The 1,967-nt window shown below is 43.4% G+C and overlaps 1 protein-coding gene across 3 annotated transcripts in view; it reads right to left on the bottom strand.

Annotated features, from left to right (window-relative positions):
- The window catches only part of AHCYL2 (adenosylhomocysteinase-like 2), a 55,707-nt gene that overhangs the window by 46,961 nt on the left and 6,779 nt on the right, over positions 1-1,967 (bottom strand). The window contains exon 1 of one of the 3 annotated variants that reach the window (XM_005868938.2): positions 807-1,092. The exons of 1 other annotated variant lie outside the window; for it this stretch is intronic. In XM_005868938.2, the coding sequence (XP_005869000.1) occupies positions 807-863 (57 nt within the window). In that variant the 5' untranslated portion in view covers positions 864-1,092. Of the gene's footprint in view, positions 1-806; positions 1,093-1,967 lie in introns of those variants that run through there. One more of the 3 variants, XM_005868937.2, reaches the window with a different exon arrangement.

Genomic DNA, 1,967 nt, shown 5'->3' with positions numbered 1-1,967 from the left:
CCTCCCATCCCACACACCACTAGAGGGGGCCAAGCACTCAACTTCTCTAGGATCAGGGGTGGGTGGGTACACATACATTTACCCCAATAACACTAAACCATAGCTGCATCATCATCTCAAACCATTTTCCCTAGGCTGAGCTCTCTTCTCTAGTCTTCTCCACTTAGTTATTCCTTCCACTCAGGTCAAGTTCAGGCTGTCTTTTGGCACTAAGAAGACTATGTGGGCTTTCTCCACTCAGAGGCATAGAGTACTAAATTTTGTTTACTTGTTAGATACTGAAGTCAAGTTTCTTTTGGACAGAAGAATATTAGAGACTAACCACTTACATAGAATGTTATACCATTTTCCGGAGAAATTAATATGTTTATCTTTTACTGACAACCAGAGCATATGTGTAAGTAGGTCATCCCTGTTGCCCACCTGCCCTAACAGTTAAATATTCTATACTTTCCTACTCAACAGCTCACCTTGTAACACTCAACATCTTGTAACACAGTAGTCTATCCATCCCCGGCTGGGGTATTTTGGTAGATCCTACCCCTAATTTTCCTATGTGTCTGAAATCAAAGAGTCAATCCAAAGAGTTTTTTCCAAATCAAAAGGTAATCCACCTTTTTTTCAGAGAGAACTGCCTAATTCCAACAAGCATCAAGATAAGGCAGGGAAAGAGACTGTTAGGAGAGGGGCAGCTCACCTTTTGCCAGAAGGAGGGATGAAAGCAGGAAAGGAGGGAAAAAGCAGCTGGCCTTTCACATTAATGGCCATCACAGCAGCAAGACTGGAAAATAAGAGTTTAGCCTCACCTGGGCTTTAATCCCAGAGTTGCCATTGACAATGTATTTCTTCTTGTTGCTCAGCATAGTGACATTACCAGCCCTACTGCCACCTCTCCGGTCTAGGGACCCTTGTGGCTAGGCCTTTAAACTTTCCGCATCAGCAATTCTGTTGGCTCTGATTCCAGCTAGCTTTTTTTTTTCCCCTCGGTTGGGAGGTGGGGTGCTACCCTTCCCTGGAATCCCTGAAGCTGCTCTAACAACCCCTCTAGCAATTGAACCCAATGTAACAACGCATTTGTTAGTGGCTCATCAGCCATTCCTAATTCTGGTGGCTGTTTTGCTTTTATTTTATTTTTTTCCTAAACACCTAATTACATGATCCTCTGACCTCTAAACCTTAACAAGTCCCTTGACAAGGCCCAACTTGCATGCGCATAACAATAGCATATTTATATAACCAGGGCACTTTTTTGCCTGCTATAATTACCTTGCTAATTAAGTTCCTTTTTAACCTTACCTCCTCCTTTTCCATGTCAGATGATTTTAGTTAGCCTAGTCTTATTAGAAAAAAAATTAACTACAAAGCCACTAAAACAATGACGGAATTTAAGCTAGTGAGAAAAAAAATGGTGCTAAGTGCTCAGGCAGCCCCTCCCCTACACTCTGTATCCTTGGGTTAGTCAGAGCGGGATAGGTTTTGGCATCTGATTTCTAGTCCCATCTCAAGATTGTTGCTGATTAGGTACTGAGTGACTATATTTGTTTTTTTCAAAAAAGTTTTTCAGCCCTGGCTGGCTTGCTCACTGGTTAGAGCATCAGCCTGCTGACAGAAGGGTTGTGGGTTCAATTCCCGGTCAAGGGCATGTACCAGCGGGTGCAGGAAGCAACAATCAAAGTGTCTCTCAAGTCGTTTTTCTTTCTCTCTATCCCCCTGCGCCCCCCCTTCCACTCTCTCTAAAAAAATCAATGGAAAAAATATCCTCAGGTGAGGATTTAAAAAAAAAGTTTTTCAGCCTTGGCCGGTGTGGCTCACTTGGCTGAGAGTCTTACCAAGCACCAGAAGTTTGCCACCCAGTCGGGGTGCGTGCAGGAGGCAACAGATGGAGGTTTTTCTCTCTCTTTCCCTGTCCCTTCCTCTCTCTAAAAATCAATAACTGTGTGTTTTCTGGAGGTATGACTACAAAGGAA

Source organism: Myotis brandtii, unplaced genomic scaffold (genome assembly GCF_000412655.1).
Source record: "Myotis brandtii unplaced genomic scaffold, ASM41265v1 scaffold280, whole genome shotgun sequence".
In the NCBI taxonomy this organism is placed as follows: domain Eukaryota; kingdom Metazoa; phylum Chordata; class Mammalia; order Chiroptera; family Vespertilionidae; genus Myotis; species Myotis brandtii.
The sequence above is the reverse complement of the archived record's forward strand: the minus strand, read 5'-3'. Positions and strand labels throughout refer to the sequence as shown.